The sequence below is a fragment of the Sporothrix schenckii genome (genome assembly GCF_000961545.1).
Source record: "Sporothrix schenckii 1099-18 chromosome Unknown Cont41, whole genome shotgun sequence".
Classification (NCBI taxonomy): domain Eukaryota; kingdom Fungi; phylum Ascomycota; class Sordariomycetes; order Ophiostomatales; family Ophiostomataceae; genus Sporothrix; species Sporothrix schenckii.
Window position 1 is genome coordinate 2,550,990 of NW_015971142.1, and position 18,602 is coordinate 2,569,591.

The window sequence follows — 18,602 nt, forward strand, 5'->3', positions numbered from 1 at the left end:
TATAATATTGTACAGATAATGAGGATAGTGGAACTACCTCTCGACCTCGGTCACGTAGATGACGCTAACTTGTCGTTTTATTTGCTTTCTTCCCATGTACATACTATGAATGACGGTTTTGTTGCGGCCATGTCGCCCCAGGCACATTGCCTACTCGTCGTCGCCAAAGAACACACGGATTGGCATCCAGGCGTCCTGCACCACCTTGAAGCGGCCCTTGACGGCACTGATGCGGTCCATGTCCGCCTGTGCTAGCGACCAGCCGTCGAGCGCAAAGTTCTGCTCGATGCGGGCCGGCGTGACGCTCTTGGGGATGATGCTGGTGCCGCGCTGCAGGCCCCACATGAGGACGATTTGTTGCGGCGTCTTGCCCTTGGCCGCGGCAATCTCGACAATGGCCGGCTCGTCCATGAGCGGGCCCGAGTTGTTGATGGGCGATCCGGCCGTGCCGCCGAGACACGAGTAGGCGGTGCAGTGGATGCCTTTTGATGTGCAAAAGTCGAGGAGTTTTGGACTGGGACGGGAACGTTAGTGTGGTGTCGAATCGGCATGGAAAGAGGGGAAGATGCTGTGTCGGTCAGCCAGGACGAGCGCCGATGGTACGTACGAAGGGTTGCACGGATGAAGCTGCCATTGCCTTGTTAGCTTGGGTCCCGTCTGGGTCGTTATACCGTCACGAGAGACACATACCTCAATCTGGTTCACGGCCGGCACGATCTTGCAGCTCGGATCTCCCAGCAGCTTCTCGAGATGGCGAATCTGGAAGTTGGATACGCCAATGGACTTGACCTTGCCCGCGTCCACCAGCTTCTGCATTTCTTGCCTGTCCACCGGGGCGCACTGCATTAGCTGGGATGTCGATGCGTGCAGATGTTGCCTTGACAGTTTGTAGGGACGCACCACGTCTTGACATAGTCCCAGTCGGGGAGATGTTTGGTGGCATCGTCGGGGTCTGTCGAGCAGGGGAAATGCATCAAAAACAAGTCAATGTAGCCAATGTCGAGATCGCTCAGCGACTTCTCAAAGCCCTCGGCCACCCGATGGTGCCAGGGATTGTCCAGCTTGGTCGTCACCCAGATCTGCTCGCGGGCGACACCCGACTGGCGGATGCCCTCGCCGACCTCCTTTTCGTTGCCGTAGTTGAGGGCCGTGTCGACGTGCCGGTAGCCATGCTGGAGGGCAAACTTGACGGCGTCGCGGACCTCGTTGGGCTTGGACTGCCACGTGCCGAGGCCGACAGCCGGGATGGACCGGCCGTCGTTGAGGGTGAATGTCCGGGAGGTGTTTTGCACCATGGTAGCAAAGGGTCTAGAGTGAGTGCGTGCGAGTAGGCCGGTGCGCGTCAGCATGATAACCGAATAGGAACAGACGACAAGGTACTGAAGCCGTACGAGCGAAATAAAGGAAAGATAAACAATGCAATTAATACACCTGACGTCAAGCTACAAAATCGTGTGGTGTTGGCCGATGTAGTTGGCCGATACGTGCAAGTCGAGGGACGCTACTCTCCAAAGCTGGGGTCATGAGATCGGCCAACAACACAATTGACACAGACGCACGCGACCAGCGCCAGACGATCGGCTAACTGCCAGCTCGCGTGGAAAATGCCAATCTCATCTACCGAGTCCGTGTGGACGTACCCACCTCCGCAGACAGGGGACAGGGCACTTTGGAGTAGTGCAGATAAGGAGGGGATCAAGTTAACAACTACGGAGTACGACGCGAAGCCGCTGCTGCCAACTCTCCGTCCCACAAACGGACCGTCGTATCGCTTCCGGTTGCCATTTCCTGCATTCCCCTCTCGATGCAGCGATACGGGTTGTCATGGTTCCGTCAGACTTAAAGGGCTCCCGTGCCTTGACATATCCGCCGACGAGATCAGGTTTTGTTGTGCATCTCGTTTTCATTTCCTCTTCTTTCCACTTGTCAGATTCTCCCGTCGGCGCATGACAAACGCACCTTTACACTTTTTGTTTTGCACTCGCCACGTTTACGGCACACGACATACCCTGCAGTGAATAAAATGGGGTTCAACTGGGTCGACTTTAAAAAGAGCATTGAAGTGTAAGTGGTCCGTCCGGCCCACCCCACAGAAATCGACTCAACACCTCGTGCCTGTACTCCATGCTCCGTCTGCCGTTTCATTGATGAAGCCGAGGTCACTGACCGTTCGCTCCCAAAGGCCAAAGCACGATGACTCGCACTATGAAAACACAACATGGTGCAACCGAGACCTCATCCCAATTCCGCCCGCACGCCGCACCTTTGGCGTCTGGTCCTATTTTGGTGCGTTGTCTTGTGCTCCACCTCGTGGTGACAGATGCGTTGATACGACCGCCGCACTACTGACACTCTTGGCCCAGGCTACTGGACCGTCTCCGGCTCCTGCATCTCGGCCTGGTCCGTCGGCAGCACCCTTCTGGCCTACGGCCTGAGTCCACAGCAGGCGATTGGAGTCGTGGTACGTTTGTTTGCATGACGACCAGAGAATCCAAGGCCCGCGCATTGTGCTAACCGTCCTCCCAGATCATCGGCGGTGTCCTGACGGGTGTCCTCGCCGTTGCCTGCGGGTGGCTGGGCGAGGTCCATCATATCGGCTTTACCGTCTCGAGCCGCTCTGCCTGGGGCATGCGCGGTGCCTATTGTCCGTGTTCCACCACTGCCGTGACGCGTGCATAACATTCAGTCGCTAACACCTCGGCCAGTCCCCGTCATTATTCGCATCTTTGTTTCGTGCATGTGGTTCGGCATGCAGGCGTATTGGGGCGGACAAGCCACGCGTGTTATGATCGGTGCCATTATTCCAGGTGTGTTCCTGTGTTCCGACCGTCGACGGAAGTTCGGCGCCACAGAAACAGAATCTAACAAGCCCAGGCTTCGCGCATATGAAAAACTCCTTCTCGGCGAGCTCGCACTTGGCCACGAATGATTTCATCGGACTCGTCATTTGGATGGCTGCCTTTATTCCGGCGATCCTGATCAAGCCCGAGCGCCTGCAGATTCCCTTCTTCTTCTGCTTTGTTCTCTTCCTCGGCACGTGCATCGGGTGTCTGGCATGGTAAGAAAGTCCGGCAAAATAAAGATAAAAAAAACATAGAATAAACTGAACACGCCGAGTCATAACTAACCACCTGCAGGAGCACCTCCCATGCGGGTGGCGCCGGATCCCTCTTCCATGAGCCTGGAACTGCCGAGAACAAGGGCTGGGCCTTTATGTTTGGCATCACGGCCATTCTGGGCTCCTGGGGCGCCGGCACACTCGGCCAGTCCGACTGGACGCGCTATGCCAACCGCCGCTACGCGCCCACCGTCTCGCAGATGATCGCATCGCCCGTGACCATTGCCGTAACGGCCACCATTGGCATCATTGTGACGAGCGCGGCCCACGACATTCTGGGCGGTGACCTGGTCTGGAACCCCATTTACCTGCTGGCCGACATCCAGGAGCTGTACCACTCGAGCCCGCGCGCGCGGGCCGGCGTCTTCTTTGCCAGTCTCGGCTGCGTTGCGTCGCAGATGTCGGTATGTGGAACCCATTGGCAATGGCCCTTTTGTATGTGTTCTAACACCATTGCTAGATCTCCGTGGTGCTCAACTCCGTGTCGACGGGCATGGACATGGCCGGCTTGAGCCCCAAGTACATCAACATCATCCGTGGCAGCTACATCATGGCCATCATCGGCATTGCCACGCAGCCCTGGCAGCTCATCAGCACCGCCACCAAGTTTGTGTCTGTCCTCAGCGGGTTCGGCGTCTTTATGGCCCCCGCAACGTACGTTCCCCTGCCATTCCTCTGCTGGGAGGTCTCTTCCTTTTGGTGCCGTACTGCCGCTAACCCTCCGCAGTGGCATCCTCCTCGCCGACTACCTCGTTATCCGCAAGCGCAAGCTTCGTCTCAACGAGCTGTACATGGGCAACTCCAGCTCCAGCTACTGGTTCGTTGCCGGTTTTAACTGGCGCGCTTTTGCCTCCTTTTTCTGTGGTGTCTGGCCACTTTTGCGTGAGTCACGTACCACCATTGTGTTGCTGTTGCTTTCTTTTCATCGTAACAACCGTACTGACGAATCAGCCGGCCTGGCCGCCACGGTCAATGGCTACACCGACCCCAAGTGGACCAACTGGACTCGCCTCTACAACCTCACCTTCATTGTCGGCCTGTCCATAAGCTTTGTTCTGTTCTGTGCTCTGTCGTACCTCTTCCCGATGCCCGGCCTCGGCGTGGACATGCCCTTTGTCGACGAGATGGAATTTGTGGACGGCCAGTCGTCGCCTGTCGATGGCAGCGTCGCCGAGAAGGCCGACCAGCCGAAGCTGGAGGTGTAGGCAAGTTTGTGATGGTAGTACTTGCAGCACCGATCATTTCATTTTGAGCGTCACCTAGGTCCTACAACTGTATTTATCTCCCAACGTTTGCAAATGAAAGTCAAATCATTTTTAAAAATTTGTGCTGCCATAGTATTTGTTGTGTCTTTTTTCTTAATTTTAAAAAATGGTACTTTCTTTAAAACAAATTCCAAAACAAAGAAAAAAGACAAGAATGTGAGTCAATATTCTTCAATTTATAGACGTCTTATTCTTCTTGAGACTTAAATATCGCTCCTGTTATGTCCCACATACTATGCAGCCGACCAATACAAGAAACTGCAGACGCAACATTGGTTTAATACCTAGCGGCTATCGTACCCGCATGCCCCGTAGTCCCACAGGATGGAAGTAGTGCAAATCAAACGTTCGGCGCAGCCACACCGCACACATTGATCGGTCCAACAGACTCCTTTAACCAACATCTACAAACCGAGTCCACCGGCTATGCCACCCGCGGATCCTTACCTGGCGCTGGGCAGCTGCGTCCTCCGTCCCTACAAGACGAGCGATGTCGACGCACTCGTGCGCGCGGCCAACAGCCCCCGCGTGGCCAAGTGGATGCGCAACACGTTCCCCCACCCGTACACGCGCCACAGCTCCGAGGTCTGGATCGCCGTCGCCACCCGCTGGGCGCCGGTGCGCGACTTGGCCATCTGCACGGCCGACGGCAACGACGGTGACGACGGCGAGCATGCCGGGGGCACCGTGATGGGCGGCATCGGGCTCAAGCTGCGCGAGGACATCCAGTACCGCACCATGGAGCTCGGGTACTGGCTGGGCGAGGCGTACTGGGGCCGCGGCATCGCGACGGACGCCGTGGCCGCCTTTTGCGACTGGGCGTTTGCGACGTTCCCCCTGCTGCTGCGGCTCGAGGCCCACGTGTTTGACGGCAACGATGCCAGTGCGCGGGTGCTGGAAAAGGCCGGTTTTGCTTTCGAAGTGCGGCAGCGACAAAGCATGGAAAAGAACGGCATCGTGATGGATACATTGGTCTATGTCAAGTTCCGACCAGAGGGGATGGAGTGACTCATGGGGACAGCGGTGTATGATTGAAGAAGCAAACAGACAAAATAAAACGCATTGTAGACGGAGAGTAAACCTTATACAAGGCCAACAAAACAAAAATATTGGTTCTAGCTGCTGCATATTGGTTATAACTATGTAGTACACGTGGCACGTGGTCCCTCTTCTCTCCCCCCTCAATATGTTGCGTTGAGCCGTCTGGTAATGTATTCGCCGCTGTTGATGGGCTCGTACTTTTTCGGGTTATCTGGACCGAAGCAGCCTGGAAGGCAGTCAATGATCTTTTCGTGGTCGGCCGTCACAAAGTAGGGGATGGACCGGCGCGGCCGAGTCAACCGCTGCTTCGGGGCGCCGTTGTCCGGAGTTGCCGCCTCCTCATTGTCCACCAGCGGCGGCGCACGCACGCGGTGCAGCGTCGACTTGAGCTGGTCGTTGCTCCAGCGCTGCAGGAAATCGCCAATGTTGACGACAATGGTGCCCGGGATGTACGGCGCTGCGTTGAACTTGCCCTTCTCGTAGATGTCCTCGACCTCAAGACCGCCGACGCTGTCCTGGAAGAGCATCGTGAGCGTGCCAAAGTCGGTGTGGCTGGCGATGCGCTCGATCTTGCCGTCGCGCAGCAGCGACTCCTCCACAGCGGGATAGTGCAGGAGGCGGATCTGGTTGTCCTTGTTGGTGTGGTACTGCCAAAAGAACTTCTCGTCGAGCCCCATGCCAATGGCAATGGCCCGCAGCAAGTCGAGCTCCATCTGGTAGCCCAGCTCAAAGAACTTGACAAAGAAGTCGCGGAAGCCGGGCAGGTCCTCTTCGGGCAGCCAGATGTTGCGCACCCGCGTGGCGTTGTAGTCGCGGCCAATCTCAAACGATTCCTTAAAGTCGGGCACCTTGCGCAGATCGCCGATGCTTGCCTCGTCGTAGACCATCTGGACGACCTTTTCACGGCCGATGCCGCTGTAACCGCGGTGCCACCATCCCTCGGGCGGGTGAGGCGCCTTTTCCTTGACGGCTTGAGGGAGGTCAAAGAATTTGGCATTCTACAGGGTCAACAAGCGCGACAACAAACGTGGTCAAGAATCACGACAGGCGCGACCTACCCATTCAAAGGCCTCCTTAACCGCCTCCTCTGGAATGCAGTGGTTGGAAATGTAGGCGAAGCCGACGTCGCGGAAGGCCTCGTAGACAGCCTTGCCAACGGCGGTGGTGTCCTCGGCCCGGCCGCTGTAAAACGGCGCAAAGTCGATCACGGGAATGCTACCAGCGGGTGGGTCGAGAGTCATGGCTGACAATTGGATAAAACCGTGTAATTTTGTGGTTGCTTGGTGGTGGGTACTGCAGAGACGTGGTGCCGCTTGTAGAAAAAGTAGTAGCTGTGCCGATAAGGGCCTGCTTTGAGATCAGAGAAGCTGAACCGAGAGGTCCAATTCCTATCTCGACTTATATGGATGGATGCCGTGAACGTTGTGTGGTGAGTAAGATGCAGTATTTCTTGGATGAGACGGCATGTGCATATTGACGTGTGTTCCTACAGGCGATAAGCCGCCCGCCTTGATCGGCCTTGCATGCACTAAGAAAGAGGGGAATTGAAGTGCGGAGGTTTTATGAGCGGGACCTGCAAGAGTTGATCTTGGATGAAGGCGGCTGCACTAAGGAGTTGGCCGATCGCGATAGGCAAAACGAGCTGATAAAACAGTAGTTGGTGGGTGGCACCGGGATTCGGAGATAGCCCCATGCTTGGAATCCCCCTTCTGATGTCGGAATACTAGCTGGAAGGGGACTGCCCATTGGTGCGCATGAGCTGTGCAGCCTGGGTAAAGAAGGAGTCGATACGCAAAGCCACGGGCCGCAGCACACCGATTGCGAATTGGTCGGCCACGGCGCTCAAACGTTGGAGAGAGTCGTGGAATGTGCCGAGCAGCGCGAACGTATCTCGGACCTGGTTGGGGCCGGGGGCCAGCAAGAAGAGGTAGATAAGAAAGTTGCCACAGAGGATGAGTTGTGACCGGGAATCTGGAAAAATCGCATTCAAAAGATACGAAAGATTGTGAGCATGGTGCGGGAGGAATATGTGATATCACAAAAAGGAAAGTAGGAAAAAGGGGGGGTGCAAAAACGTACGAAGGCCCCAAAACTCATTCAGGCACTCCGGAGAGATACCGTGCATGAAATCAGTAAAAAAACCGAATTCCTTGATCGCTGAACCAAAGTGACGTCGCAGACTCGACTGCGGATCGTGCTTGGCGGACTTTGTGACGGGGCTCATGAGAGCGCGAAAGTTGAGTGCGACGGCGGCGTAGTAGGAGAGGTGTAGGGGTGCTATCAGTCGCCAGATGGTCAGAACAAATGTATCTCGGTGTATTCGGTGATTTCCGGCAGAAAATGTCATACCATTGTTGTGATGCACGCCGGCCGTGGGGATGGTCTCCATGCTGATGCATCGCGGCAAAAGCATTGACCAGTCCTGCAGCTGCTGGCGAATCTGCATAAGGGACGCCTCTCGGGTCACAGGGTCCTTCATGGACTCCACATAGGCTACGTCGGAGAAGGACGACATGAGAAGCTGGTGCACAATGCGGCTGACGACAACCGTGTTGACGAACCGTGCGCAGACAGCTGTATCTGACACCGCACAGTCGTCGTCGACCATGTGGCGCAGTGATTGTGGCACATCCTCGCCTTGCGCGACGTCCTCCATCCTGAGAGGTGGCGTCGTAAACGAGCCCTCATAAATGTGTGGCGGGTTGCCGTGGCAGACGGACGACCAAACGTCGGCAGCAAATGTGGCCCACCACAAGCGGCGCCGTAAATGCTTCTCCCAGGCCGCCAGCTGCCAGGCCATGGGGTCGCGGTGCAGGCCGAGCATTTGGGCACATGCCGTCGCCTGGGCGGCCAGCATCCAGACGCGGGGGGTCTCGATGGTGGCGTTCTCGGCAGAGTTCTCGTGGATCAAGAGCAGGCAGGCCTGCAGGGTCCACAGATTGGGCCCATGCAGCTCGCGTTGCAGCGAGGTGAGGGCCTGCTCAAAGAGCTCGTGCTGGTCGGGTCGGGATATCACTGTCATGGCGGGGGAGGTGACTGTGCAGTATGGTGACGAAGCAGCTGTTGCGGCTGTTGCGGCTGTTTCAGTTCCTGCAGTTGCAGTTGCAGCTGTCGTCGGTACTACGGCCCGGTTCTCATCGGGGACACGGTCGTGATGCCAAAAGTTGGATGCAATGCCGTAGACGGCGCCCCGCAGAGATGCTGGCAACACCTGCTTGTTGTCCGCGTAGGTTTGCAAGAAGCGTGACTTTGACAGCACTGGGTACACGGGGTGCACGTGCTTAAAATAGAGACGCACGAGGTGATCCGCACATCCCTGGACGGCTGCCTCGATGCGGTGCGACGAGGCCACCTTGACGGCATTGTCTAGCGGCATGAACTCATCGCGGATCATATTGAAATGCACTGGTGGATGGTGACATCTCTCTCCCGCATCTCCATCTCCGCCACCGATCGAATCAGTGACACCCCCTGCATAGATCTGGAGAATTTCGCTGTCTATACTGTCAGCCTCGTTCATAATGGCTGCCCGGAACGACGACAACAGCTCTGTATCTTGCTCGCCGGCCAGCCCCATGGAATGCGCCGTGACGTTGTCGTTGTCGTCGAGCGTGTAGATGGCCGTCTTGTCCGCGTTCCTCGCCGGAAACCGACTGGGGCTGTTGTGGCGCTGGGCAGGGACGGAGGGCGTGGGACTCTGCAGAGCAGCAGCTGCTGCAAAGCCGACTACAACAGATCCTGTCTCTGTGTGCGCTTGTGGTTCCACCAGCAAGGGTGAGACACTATTGGTGGCTGCAACAGCACGGCTTGGCGCGTTTCCCTCAGAAGCACGGTTGACTGCAGCATCGACAAGAACTGAGATGGGCGATGGCAGTGGGAATGCAACCTGATTCGGTACGGGAGGCGGCTGCATCAACGTTAGCGCGACTGGTGAGGCTCCCGTCGGAACTACGTCAACTCCATCCAGGCCTGGGTCTTGATCGGATGTAGGACACGGTGCCCGGTCCCGTGGTGTGGCCAGCGGGCCAAAAGTAGCTCGTGGGGATGGTGAAGCCTGTGCGTCTGCATTCCCCAGATTGCCTGGCATGCTTCGGCTGCTAAACCGACCTGGAGAACCTGGCGCGGAACTGCCGCCGCTATCCGTCGCTTGGCAGTCGACGCCCTTCCGCTCGCAATAGCGACCTGGGACACAGCCAACCGACGACGCAGGACACGGTTAGTCTCGGTACACGTGGAGAACGTGGGGAACGAGGGAAAGGCCAGGATGTGCAAACAGGGCTGACGAACAGGGAGGTTGTGTGTCAATGACACAGGCGGTCTTTCTTTTCCGGCAGGCATCGCAAGGGCGGCTCTTGCGGCTTCTCCATTGTCGCGGTTCGCCAAACTTGGACTGGATGCGAAACTTGCGCCGATGAGGCGGCATCTCGAGGGGGTGGGGGATGTGCCAGGGAGTGAGAGCGAATAGGGGGGAGGATGGAGATAGACAGGGAATAGATTGTATCGATGCGTTGTTTGGAGATAGTGGGCAGGAAGTCGAAGTTGGCCGAATTATGTCGGGGAAGGAAGGTGCGAGGTTCATTATAAGGAAGGTGCGGAGTTGAGCGATCTCGGGCAGGTGCTAGTTGCACGTGTGGAGCGACACGGAAAACGATGGAAAGCCGCCAGGACGGTCGCGCAATGAAGGGCGGGCTCCGTTGGCCGATATAATTCTGTGTGAAGAGTGGTGAAAAGCGGGGAAAAGATAACACTAACAAGCAACCGTTTGGACATTGAAGGTCCGGAGCCGCTAACACACGTGGTGGCCGGCGATGCAGCTGTCTGTCTGACATCAACGGTGGATACTGGACATAGGTGTCGATGTATTAATACGGGAGCGGCAGAGGATATGGGCGCTTTGCATCGGCCCATCTTATCTTGACGGTGACGAGGTTCGGACTGTTTCACTTGGAGATAACGATCGTATTTGTTGTGAGAACGAAACGCAGAGGTTTTGTTCACCCGATCTTCACAGGAATTGCGTGTCATGTATAGGATCCTATAGTTTATCATGATAAAGGTGGGCCAAGGATGCAAAACGGTATGCCTTAAACCTTCAAAGAAAAGTTAAATGGTCATGAGTACTACACCATGTATCCTTGCTCTCCTGGATATACCTCTTCTCCCAATCACAGCGCAGTAACAGTCTGCATTTCACCCTCCTGCTTCTCGGGTCCGTGGTCCGGACTGTCGTTCTTGTCCCCGTCCGAGACAGCCTCGACGATGGATGCATTCGTAACGACACCGAGCTTTGCCGCCTCTTTCTCCGTGAAAGTACCGTAGACATCCACGTCGTCAAACTCGCCCAGCCCCTCGGGTGGGAAGATGGCATTGAGCGTGAAGAAAATGACGGCGCTGATGGCGAAGCCGAGCAGGAAGGCCATGTAGTATAACTCGTACAGGGCCTTTGGTCCGGCTGTTGCGCCCTGGGCGGCATAGGCCAGCCCGCCGACGGTGGGCGCCCAGCCGCCGAGCCAGGCCGGAAAGGCGCGCCAGTTGAATCCGCCAGCGAACCAGTAGATGGAGTCGTGGGGCCGATAGAGGTGGGAGAGACGGATCTTTTGGCGGCGCACGAGATAGAAGTCGGTCGTCATGATGCCGATCAGGGGCGCCAAGAAGACGGAAAAGGAAGACAAGACGTTGATAAAGGTCGTGGCCTTGTTGACGAGCTGCCAGGGCTGGACGACCCAGATGGCCAAAAACGTCAAAAAAGCGCCGCGGCGGATGTTGATGTAGCGGGGGAGGATGCCGGCGAGGTCGATGCCGCCGGCCACGGCGTTGCCGCAGATGTTTTCAAACATGGCCGTCAGGCAGAAGCCAAAAGACAGGAAAAACACGCCGGCGCGGGCTTTGCTGGAGCCGTGGCCACTGTCCATCATGACCATCAGCAGATCGGGCGGGTTCCAGTAGACCTCGCCGTAGATGGACTGGGCGGCGCTGGTGGTGACAAGGCCGACAAACGAGACAATGGTGCCGACCAGAAACGCCGACAAGGTGCTGCCGCCAATGTAGTGTCGCCACCCGCGGGCATAGCGCGAGAAGTCGGAGCCGTTGGTGATGCCGGCCGCGACGGTGCCGACCATTTGGTTGATGCCGGCCATGATGATCCACGACACATTAAACCGCGACGTAGCGGGCACGGCCTCGCCGGTGTGCCACAGTGGGCCGACGCCCTTGGCCTCGGCGAGGGCCCAGATCATCATGGCGAGCATGGCGACGCCGCAGTAGATGGAGACGACCTGGAAGGGTAGCTTGAACTTTTCGGGCGGGATCAGCAGAAAGGGGGTCGACAGGACCCAGAACAAGATGAAGCCGACAAACTGGTAGGCCGTGGTGATCTGCGACATGCTGGCGGGCAGGAAGTTGTGCATCGTGGCAAAGGACGGCCAGATGGCCGTCAGGCAGATGGCGACGAGGCGGCCGCCGTTCCAACACTGCACGGCGGACCAGATGAAATTGAGGAGGACGCGCTGCAGCAGCGGGATGTAGCTGCCGCGCAGGCCCCACGAGATGCGGTTCTGGATGGTGAAACCAATGTGCCACTGCAGGCCGCACCAGGCGACGAGCGACGAGAAGAGCGTGATCATGAGGCGGCCAACGACAATGACGGCCATGGACTGGCGCACCGAGAGGCCCTGGGCGAGGTACGTGTTGGGCGACTGCCACGTGGAGATGTTGAGTGACGAAATGGCCCAGTAGCCAAAGAAGTTGAACCACCCTGGCAAGTGGCAGGTCAGCAGTTGGTCACTGGCAAATAATAAAGACATCACACATTGGGCGCTGCCACATGTTCTTACCCCAGACTCGTCGCTTCGGCGGCAAAGGAATGAGGTCGCGGTTGCTCCAGTGGTCGGTCTGCTCGTGTTCTTCTTCGTTGCCGTGCAGCCTCGCTTTTTCCAAGAGCACATTGGCCCGTTGCCGCAGGTTGGAGGTCATGATGGTGTGGGACAAAGGCAAAGTTGAAGCAAAGTAAAGCATGAACGAAAAAAAAAACAAGACAGAATATGAAAACAAGGTGCACAATTGAGAATAAAGTACCGCCTCTTCCAACAAACGATGAGTGGATAAAACTCGTTTGCCCTTCTATCGGCAGTGGCCGACCCAGCGCTTGGTAACTGGTGGCAGATGATCAGAACACAGAATCGCATGGCATCTAGCGACACTGCCGTGCTTATCGTTGACACGGATGCACGTCCTGAGGGGACGCGAGGAGAGATGCAGACGACAAGAAAATAACGTGGTATTGACAAGGTTGGTTCCCTTCCGTATTGGGCAAATTGCAGGCAGTTGCCGTCGGCCAACCTTTAGTAGCGTCGGTTAACCGAGGAGCTTATCTCGCTCTACACGTTCCTCAATTTCTGTATCGGCTCAAGCGGACAGCGTTACGTCCGAACCAAAGCTTTGACGGGAGAGTACGAGGCATGCGGGGAAGTTCGGTTGCGTATTTACAGAGGGAGTGTAAAGATGCAAGTATGCGCCGTGCAGTTATGTAGAAAAGAAAGAACATCTTCTGTGTCCTTTGAATTCTCCTAGCTCGAGCCGTACCGACTTCTACCAAACGACACCTCACACCACCACAAAAAGCGACACGCCCACGTACCCAACTACATCATGGGCTCCACTGAGAGACGGCGGCTGCGCATCGGCGTGGATGTTGGCGGCACCAACACGGACGGCGTCGTCCTCGACCCGGCGCGGTCGGGCGAACCGGACAAGGGCATCGTGGCGTGGCACAAGGCGGCGACCACGACGAATCCCAGCGTGGGCATCGGCCACGCGATCACGGAGATGCTGACGTCGGCGCACATCCCGGCCGCGGACGTGGCCAGCGTGACCATTGGCACGACGCACTTTGTGAACGCCGTGGTGGAGCGCGACGCGCGGCGGCTGTCACCGGTGGCCGTGCTGCGGCTGTGCGGGCCCTTTTCGCACCACACGCCGCCGTGCGTAGACTGGCCCGCGGACATGCGCGCGCTGGTGCTCAAGCACTATGCGATCCTGCCGGGCGGGCTGGAGGTCGACGGGTCGCTGATTGCCGACATTGACGCAGCGGCGATCGAGGCGGCGTGCATCGAAATCAAAGACAAACACAAGGAGGTCAAGAGCATCGTCGTCAGCGGCACGTTCAGCCCCATAGACACGGTCGAGCGGCAGGAAGAGCGCGCGGCTGCGATTGTGCGGCGCGTCCTGCCCGGCCACGACGTGGTGCTCTCCAAGGACGTGGCCAGCCTGGGCTTTGTGGAGCGCGAGAACGCGGCCATTCTGAATGCGGCCATCCTGGCCTTTGCGCGCAGGACCATCCGCGCCTTCCACGAGCCCGTGCAGCGCCTGGGGCTGCAGTGCCCCGTCTTCATCACGCAAAACGACGGCACCGTGCTGTCGGGCGCCATGGCCGCCAAGCTGCCGATCCGCACGTTCTCGAGCGGTCCCACCAACAGCATGCGCGGCGCCGCCTTTTTGGTGGACGGCGAGACCGACCTGAAGGCGGAGGCGGTCATGGTGGTCGACATTGGCGGCACGACGACCGACGTGGGTCTGCTGCTAGCGAGCGGGTTCCCGCGGCAGCAGGCCGCGTACAGCGAGCTGGCCGGCGTGCGCATGAACTTTTCGTGCCCGGACATCAAGAGCATCGGCATTGGCGGCGGATCCATTGTGCGACGGCTTGCCAATGCGGGTGACTCGCCCAGCCTGACGGTCGGCCCAGATAGCGTCGGCTACAAGCTGACCAGCGAGGCCGTCGTCTTTGGCGGTGATGTTCTGACGACGACCGACTGCACCGTCATGGCCGACCCAGCCAACGTCCAGATTGGCAATGCGGGTCTGGTCAAGGGCCGTCTCACCGCCGATGAGCTCGCCGCGTTCCAGCAGGTCGTCAAGAAGAAGATTGAGCGCGTCATTGACAACATGAAGACGTCGCCCCAGGACGTGCCTGTCCTTCTCGTCGGCGGCGGTGCCGTCATTGCGCCGGACACCCTGAAAGGCGCCAGCCGCGTCCTGAAGCCGCGCTGGTCGGGCGTGGCCAACGCCATTGGCGCGGCCATGGCGCGTGTCAGTGCTGTAGTCGACACCGTCAAGTCCACCGAGGGCACGACGACGGCAGCGCTGCTGCGACAGATCTCCGAAGAGGCCATTGCCCAGACGGTCGCTGCCGGTGCCGATCCTGCCACTGTCAAAATTGCCGAGATGGACACTCTGCCGTTGCAGGTAGGTCGACGCAGCAGCATAACAAGTATAATGACAATGACAATGACATGGGACCCTTTCTAATCCGTTTCCAACACTTCATAGTACGTCCAAAACAAGTCTCGCTTCGTGGTCCGCGCGGCCGGCGACTTCGACTACAGCCGCACCGACATGGACCAGCCGTCCAAGGACGCCGTCGTCGACGCCGAAGAGGGCGCGGAGCAGGACATGGAGCAATACGAAAAGACGGCCAAGGACGCCAGCACCACCGCGTCGGACGCCCCGTCCTCGGAGCCGGTGACCAAGCCAGCGCCGTCCAGCGACCTCGACATCGACACCTACCGACCACTCGTGCGGGGCCGCAACTGGTTCGTCTCCGAGACGGACGTCAACTGGATCGCGTCGGGATGCTACGTGCTCGGCACCGGCGGCGGCGGCTCGCCGTACTCGCACATGGTGCGGCTACGCGAGATGCTGCGCAAGGGCGCCGTGGTGCGCGTCGTCAGCCCGGACGACCTGGCCGACGACGCGCAGGTCGGCACGGGCGGGTCCATGGGGTCGCCGACGGTGGGCATTGAGAAGCTGCCGGGCGACGAGATGCTCGAGGCGCAGCGCGAGCTCGCGCGGGTGTGCGCGGTGGCGCCGACGCACATCATTTCCATTGAGATTGGCGGCGGCAACGGCCTGCAGAGCATGGTCGTGGGCGCCAGCACCAACATGGACCTGCCGGCCGTCGACGGCGACTGGATGGGCCGCGCCTACCCGACCAAGTGGCAGACGACGCCCGTCGTCTTCAACGAGCGCGCGCCCGTCTTTGCGCCCATGGCCATGTGCGACGGCAACGGCAACACGCTCGTGGTGCGCCGCGCCGTGTCCGACGCGCACGTCGAGCGCATCACGCGCGCCGCCGTCAGCCAGATGGGTTCGCACGCCGGCTGCGCCGAGGCGCCCGTGCGCGGCGACGAGACGCGCCGCTGGGCCGTCGCGCACACCATCTCGCAGGCCTGGCGCATCGGCCGCGCCATCGACCGCGCGCGTCGCACCAGCAACCTCGACCGCGTCGCCGACGCCATCATCGACGCCTGCGGCGGCGCGCAGGCGGCCAAGGTGCTGTGGCGCGGCAAGATTGTCGGCGTGGAGCGGACCCTGCGCATGGGCCACGTCTACGGCGAGTGCATCATTGAGGGTGGAAGCGAGGACGGCGTGGAAACCGCAAGCGGCAGCTTCGTCGGTCGCGTCAAGATTCCCTTCAAGAACGAAAACATTGCTGTGCTTCGCGTCCAAGACGGTGCGGACGCCGCGACGGAGAAACAGGAGGACGTGGTGGCCCTCGTGCCCGACCTGATTGCCGTCATCGACGACCAGAACGGCGAGGCCATCGGCACGCCCGAGTACCGCTACGGCCTGTTTGTCACCGTCCTCGGCATCGCCGCCAGCGACCGCTGGACGCACAGCGAACGCGCCGTGTCCATTGGCGGCCCGGAGGCCTTTGGCTTCGGCCACCTCAAGTACGAGCCACTCGGCACGTTTGTCAAGCCCCGGAGCGTCATTGACGAGTTCGATACTGCAGTATAGCCATGGGCGGATGCATCTAGAAGTAGAACCAATAGAAAAAAAAGTAAATGGATGGCTTGGTTATATAGTTTTAATATACATTCAACATACTTCAACACACACTTGCAGGGTCACCAGACTTCGCGGGGCCAAATGTCCGGTGCTAGGCTCTTGGCCACCTGGTCGAAATCGTCTGACGACGCCGTCTTTGTCAGGCAGAAACGGAAGAATGCGTCGACCAAGGTCGTCTCAATTTGCAGCAAGCGAGCCCCCGGTGCCGTGCCCGACTGGTTCCGGAGATCCACGGGAAACTCGTCACCAAGGACGTCCCGGAGCACCGGCAGGTCCATAAACGACTGGTGGACGGTGCTGTTGACGGTGAGCTCGCGGCGAAATCCGTGGAGGACCGACCAAAAGTGCGAAAAGGTGGCGTCGGTGGTCTGGTTGTGGTTGGCGGCGCCGATCTGGAGGAAGGGCCGGTCCAGGCCCGTGGCGGCGACGGGCCCAAAGATGCCGCCGTCGAAATTGGCGCCGCAGGGGAACGACGACGACGAGGAAGAGGACGACGACGACCGGGCGACAGTCTGGGCGGCGGTGTTGCCGCCTAGAGAGTGGCCGAGGATGCCAATGTCAACGGTGGAGGACGTCGAAAGACCACGCCAGAGGCTCCCATTCTGTAAGAGGCCCGCCAAGAACGTGATATCCTTGACCCGCGTGTCGACAAGCCCGGGGAGCTCGTTGGGAAAGTCGTCGAGGGCCGCGTCGGGCATGCGCGCCACCGACCCGTCCGGATACTCTGTGTACCATGCATCGTAGGGGTGGTCGGGCGCGACGACGATCCACCCGCGGCTGGCCAGATCGGCTAGAAAGGCGGCATGCAGAAGACGAGAGGACCCGAGCCCATGGCTGAAGAGGAGCACAGACGCATGGGTAGCCGCAAGAGGGGCATCTGCGTACGCCCACGTGGCGAGGTTGGTCAAGAGTGTGGTGGCATTCCCCAGGTACGTGGCAAAGGCGGCCGCGGACGTGGCCGACGCAAAGTACGGGGCTCTTTGGTACGTACTGTTGTTGCCGCTGCTGCTTCTGCTTCTGCTGCTGCTGCTCTTGCTCGCGTTTCCGTTCTTGGTGGTGGCGTTCGTGGTCGGGTAGAAAACGGACACCATGAGCCGGCGGGGCTCCGTGCTGTTGGTGGATGCGTTCGTCGCAGTCGACGGAACTGTTCGCGTGTGGTCTGTCACCTCGAGATTGACGGTGCCGACCGGATAGGATCCCAGCAGCCGCGGCAGCTGGAGCTGGGTGCTGGTCGTTGCATCCGTCGCAGCGATCGTCGCAGTGATCGTCGCCACGGCCGCGGCCAGCAAGCCGGTCACCGGAAGGTTCACCATCGTCGCGATTCGCTGCCGTGCCAGGAACGACGACAGATGTGCCGAGGACTACAAGAACGGACACCGAAAGAGCTACGTGGACTACGAGGGCTACAAGAACTACGAAGACTACGAAGACACTGCACCCAAGTTCACGATCCGGCACCAGCCATGGCATTTGTTTATTACAGCGCAGAGTAAGGATGGTAAGCAATAAAAGATGCAGATGACAACGGCGAAGCGTCAACCATAAACGAACCAAACGAGACAAGCGCAATGTATTTATATTAATTGCGTGGGATGGACGTCTGGAACGAAGAATTGCTGTTGCGATGGTCACTTCACGACCTCTGGACGAAACTCGGAGCGCATGTCCTGAAAATCCGTCCCTGTGAGCCTGTGTCCATTGCGTCAATTAGCCTGTGGTGGGCAAGGGGACTTAATTACAAGCTTTTTCCGGCCAGGGTTACGTTGCGTGCCAAGTATTGATTGCCCCGACAAGCAACGGCTGCCGTTCTACCGTGGTAGCCGCCTTGGCATGCACTGGTGTTGTCTGTTAAAAGTCGAAAAAGGAAAAGAAAAAAAATCTTTACCTCGTCGACTTAACAAACGCTTTGTCCGTTACTTTGACCGGCCCCCAAATCTTCATTTGTTATGTCGTCTTACTCGAAATTACATTGCCAAGATATACCTGCCGTGTCATGGGTCGTCATAGTCTGTAATCTGACGGACAAACTGGGTGACATTGGGATTGCAACATTTCCAGGACAGATCGAGTAAATACAACGCGACATGCCTGACCCTCTTGCCGTGGAAGGAGTCCTCCGTACGGCGCAACAAATACGAGGCATCGAGGCACCCTAAGCGGTGGAAGTGGCCTTTGTTTCGTCTCAATTTTCGCGTTCTCTTTTTACATTTGCCTCTCCGCCTCCCGCTGCAAGTGCCATCTTTTGGATCGCTTACGAGGCCCACTTCAAATCCACCTTCCTGATTGAACTAGAAGCCGACCTAGAAGAAAGGAACAATTTTGGGGCAGTTTGA

At 58.4% G+C, this 18,602-nt stretch overlaps 8 protein-coding genes across 8 annotated transcripts; 3 read left to right on the forward strand and 5 right to left on the reverse strand.

The window, feature by feature from the left end:
- Positions 1 to 150: 150 nt before the first annotated feature.
- Positions 151 to 1,349, reverse strand: SPSK_07642 (glycerol dehydrogenase Gcy1; the record flags this gene model as incomplete). The annotated part of the gene is made up of 3 exons (XM_016734301.1): positions 151 to 514; positions 608 to 823; positions 901 to 1,349. 3 exons carry the CDS (start codon positions 1,347 to 1,349, stop codon positions 151 to 153), a joined length of 1,029 nt encoding a protein of 342 aa, XP_016591153.1.
- A 674-nt stretch (positions 1,350 to 2,023) lies between these two features.
- On the forward strand, positions 2,024 to 4,323 carry SPSK_07128 (nucleobase:cation symporter-1, NCS1 family; the record flags this gene model as incomplete). The annotated part of the gene is made up of 9 exons (XM_016733796.1): positions 2,024 to 2,064; positions 2,183 to 2,286; positions 2,364 to 2,461; positions 2,527 to 2,644; positions 2,706 to 2,807; positions 2,875 to 3,058; positions 3,138 to 3,522; positions 3,579 to 3,772; positions 3,846 to 4,323. The coding sequence occupies 9 exons, from the start codon at positions 2,024 to 2,026 to the stop codon at positions 4,321 to 4,323; spliced, it is 1,704 nt and encodes a 567-aa protein (XP_016591154.1).
- A 486-nt stretch (positions 4,324 to 4,809) lies between these two features.
- On the forward strand, positions 4,810 to 5,391 carry SPSK_10800 (acetyltransferase; the record flags this gene model as incomplete). The annotated part of the gene is made up of 1 exon (XM_016737070.1): positions 4,810 to 5,391. One exon carries the CDS (start codon positions 4,810 to 4,812, stop codon positions 5,389 to 5,391), a length of 582 nt encoding a protein of 193 aa, XP_016591155.1.
- A 173-nt stretch (positions 5,392 to 5,564) lies between these two features.
- Positions 5,565 to 6,665, reverse strand: SPSK_07695 (oxidoreductase, 2OG-Fe(II) oxygenase family; the record flags this gene model as incomplete). The annotated part of the gene is made up of 2 exons (XM_016734352.1): positions 5,565 to 6,422; positions 6,483 to 6,665. The coding sequence occupies 2 exons, from the start codon at positions 6,663 to 6,665 to the stop codon at positions 5,565 to 5,567; spliced, it is 1,041 nt and encodes a 346-aa protein (XP_016591156.1).
- A 482-nt stretch (positions 6,666 to 7,147) lies between these two features.
- SPSK_07100 (uncharacterized protein) lies at positions 7,148 to 9,511 on the reverse strand (the record flags this gene model as incomplete). The annotated part of the gene is made up of 2 exons (XM_016733768.1): positions 7,148 to 7,395; positions 7,504 to 9,511. The coding sequence occupies 2 exons, from the start codon at positions 9,509 to 9,511 to the stop codon at positions 7,148 to 7,150; spliced, it is 2,256 nt and encodes a 751-aa protein (XP_016591157.1).
- Positions 9,512 to 10,589: 1,078 nt separating this feature from the next.
- On the reverse strand, positions 10,590 to 12,396 carry SPSK_07298 (nucleobase:cation symporter-1, NCS1 family; the record flags this gene model as incomplete). Its single annotated transcript, XM_016733962.1, has 2 exons — positions 10,590 to 12,178; positions 12,258 to 12,396. 2 exons carry the CDS (start codon positions 12,394 to 12,396, stop codon positions 10,590 to 10,592), a joined length of 1,728 nt encoding a protein of 575 aa, XP_016591158.1.
- Positions 12,397 to 13,071: 675 nt separating this feature from the next.
- SPSK_06963 (Hydantoinase/oxoprolinase) lies at positions 13,072 to 16,218 on the forward strand (the record flags this gene model as incomplete). Its single annotated transcript, XM_016733633.1, has 2 exons — positions 13,072 to 14,664; positions 14,749 to 16,218. The coding sequence occupies 2 exons, from the start codon at positions 13,072 to 13,074 to the stop codon at positions 16,216 to 16,218; spliced, it is 3,063 nt and encodes a 1,020-aa protein (XP_016591159.1).
- Positions 16,219 to 16,328: 110 nt separating this feature from the next.
- On the reverse strand, positions 16,329 to 17,582 carry SPSK_10777 (uncharacterized protein; the record flags this gene model as incomplete). The annotated part of the gene is made up of 1 exon (XM_016737057.1): positions 16,329 to 17,582. The coding sequence occupies one exon, from the start codon at positions 17,580 to 17,582 to the stop codon at positions 16,329 to 16,331; it is 1,254 nt and encodes a 417-aa protein (XP_016591160.1).
- Between the last annotated feature and the right edge of the window lie 1,020 nt (positions 17,583 to 18,602).